At 48.5% G+C, this 2,658-nt stretch overlaps 1 protein-coding gene across 1 annotated transcript in view; it reads right to left on the bottom strand.

Annotated features, from left to right (window-relative positions):
- Positions 1 to 2,126: 2,126 nt before the first annotated feature.
- Positions 2,127 to 2,658, bottom strand: part of LOC104082261 (hormonally up-regulated neu tumor-associated kinase-like) — a gene marked incomplete at both ends in the record, with an annotated part of 31,152 nt that continues 30,620 nt past the window's right edge. The window contains one exon of the mRNA XM_009585318.1: positions 2,127 to 2,210. Coding sequence (XP_009583613.1) covers positions 2,127 to 2,210 — 84 coding nt within the window. The remainder of the gene's footprint in view (positions 2,211 to 2,658) is intronic.

Below are 2,658 nucleotides of genomic sequence, written 5' to 3' on the forward strand. Positions count from 1 at the left end.
TGCCTGCCCCAGCGCCAGGCGGTGCCGCTGGCAGGCAGCCCCCCGCCCGAGGCCAAGTCCTTGTTTCACATCGCTGGAGTGAGGTGGAAGAAATTCAGTGGGCTGCTGAAGCAGAAGCTGACCGGCTCTCTCCCTGCTATTCCCATGGCAACGCACAGCTACGCTCTCCCTGCAGTGTCTGCCTAGGGACCAGTGCCTCCCAGTTCCCCCCTGGAAATGGGGGGTGGTAAGGGGACTCTATCTGCAGCTCACGAACCCGCCTGAGCTTACAAAATCCCTACCCCCGAGTCCCGATGGCACCCGCTGATCCCAGTGGCACGAGCTAGACACTACCGGGGCTGTGTTCCCATCCACATGAAGGCATTTTAGGAGAGATGTCTGCCATAGCTACAAACGGCGGTAGCATCCCAGGGTCTGTAGTCACCCACCTGTGCTGCTGTAACTGTGCTGGTACAGTAAGGGTAACACAATCGCCTTGTGTAAATACAGCTAAAGTGATATAAAACATGCTTTATACTCGGCTATGCCCATGCAGAAAGAGAATACACTGTATTATTATCATGGTGTCTGCGCTGTGATTGCATCAAGGTAACTATTTCAAGAAAGAAATGACACCCCCTCATCCTCTGAATAGCTACACTGGGACTAACTCCAAGTGCAGGAGAGGCTTTGGAGGGAGTCTTTATCCCTAAGCATGCCTACAAACCAAACTGGGGTCATACAGTGGCACTACCGTTAGTTTTCAATTACCCTTACGGAAGTCAAACGCCAGTTTTCTTCTAGGGGTGCGGGGATTTCAGGACCACCATCAAACCAGACCACGCATTTCTCTCTCGGCTATGCGCGGGTGCGCAGGCAGGCCTTGCTGCAGACTCTCCTGCACAGGGTAGGTACGCAGAAGCTGTAAGCTAATGCCTGGATGGCAGGCAGAGCATGCCCATGGCTCTCCATCGCTACATAGAGCGTGACACCAGCAGCTGGAAGAAGCTGGTCGGAGAGCATCAGGATGCACCACCTGCAGCATTCACCTCCAGGTACCTGCCTGTGTTTCCAGGGGAAGGTTGCCCTGCAATAGCTTGAAGTAAGCTGTCAAAGAGCGCTTTGAAATATTATATTCATTGAGTCTACCCACTGCTGAAACATTTTAAGTAAGGTGGGTTTTGACTTATGTAAGAAAAAAATGATAAGTACTTTGCCCTGATATTTCCATCTGGCTTCCAGTTCAGCTTGTCTTGCAAGCAGTCTTTAAAATAAACAAAACCAGCCATGATACAAACCTGCCCCTGCAATTAGATCATCAATCCGGTGCTGAAGAGTAGCTTTTGAAATAGGTACACTCTTCAGGAATACTGCTCTTTGTGTTGGTAGGTAAGACTTGCACAGCTCATATTACTCTTGTAATCTTAGTGCTTGGCAAAGAATCAGCCAGGGAAGAAAAATCCAGCCATGAGAAGACTCCTATTGTTTGATACGTATTCTTTTAATACAAACTACCTGCTCGATTTGCAGGCAAAAAGACTGGAGACTGACAGAGCAAAAGGTAACCTGGTTAAATCTTTCCTCTGGCCGAGGGCAGTGCCTCACGATGCAGTGGGCTAGTTCTGCATCACTTCTGCTAAGAAGCTAAAAATACTAACCTGGGCAGAGTTTTGTGCTAATCAGTTTCACCGTTTCTGGTAGTCAAGCCAGGGCTGGCCCAGGACACCAGGAACACCAGGTGACCAGGCAGGGTCATCCTGGCTGTCACTCAGCTCTCTGCCCTACACCACCAAGGTCTTGAGACTCAAGGCAACACAGTTATGGTCTTTTTACAACATCAGCAACTTGCACCCCAGAATGAAACTACGGAGCCCCCTGAAGAAGTTTGTGTTATTTTGCTAAACAGAGCATTTAAAACTTTTATTTTCTTCATAAAAGCTGAAAGTCACCTTTATACTTCCACCCTAGGGGGTTGCTATTTGTTCCTTTGAAAAGAAATTGAGGGAATTATTTGTCCTGCACAGGCAAGACCACAGGTCTTTTTTTTCTCCACAGGTCCAGAAACCCATCGCCTTAATAACAATCGCCAGGGATCCTCAAATTCAGTCTGCTTTCAAAGTACCTTAATGAGCTTTCATGAGCTTTACCTCATAGGAGTCTTTATTTGCCTTGTATTTTTCTATCTGGTATAGTTGGTTCTTGTGGCAAATATTGTCCTGGCCTTCAGACTTCTGTGGAGAGAGAAGCACAGAAAAGTAGAGCATGTAAGATAATCAGAGAAAACTAACATTCAGCTACTGCTTAATGGACCGTATCCAGACTTGGCATTCAGTGGAGGTGCATCAACTTACAGAGATGGTGAATTTGGCCCATTACATTTTAAATATCATGGATGGCATCACGTAGGAGCCTACAGACCCTCAACTAGTTAAGACTCCTCACCAGACCCATAGGCAGCTATGCAGAGAGGCCAAGGGAAGAGAGCGTGCAGCTTGTCTTTGTGCGCTGTGCCCATCCTAGCACTCCAGCAAGTACCACACAAAACGTGGCTAGCGAGCTCAGCTCCCCTAGATGTACCAGGAAGGGTGACATGTGGCAGCAGACTCCTGCCCTAAAGAAAGCTGCTGTGCAAACCCGTCAGCAGGGTTTCTGACCCCCAAGCCATACTCAGGGGCCAGG

This window comes from Fulmarus glacialis, unplaced genomic scaffold (assembly GCF_000690835.1).
Source record: "Fulmarus glacialis isolate BGI_N327 unplaced genomic scaffold, ASM69083v1 scaffold45529, whole genome shotgun sequence".
NCBI lineage: Eukaryota > Metazoa > Chordata > Aves > Procellariiformes > Procellariidae > Fulmarus > Fulmarus glacialis.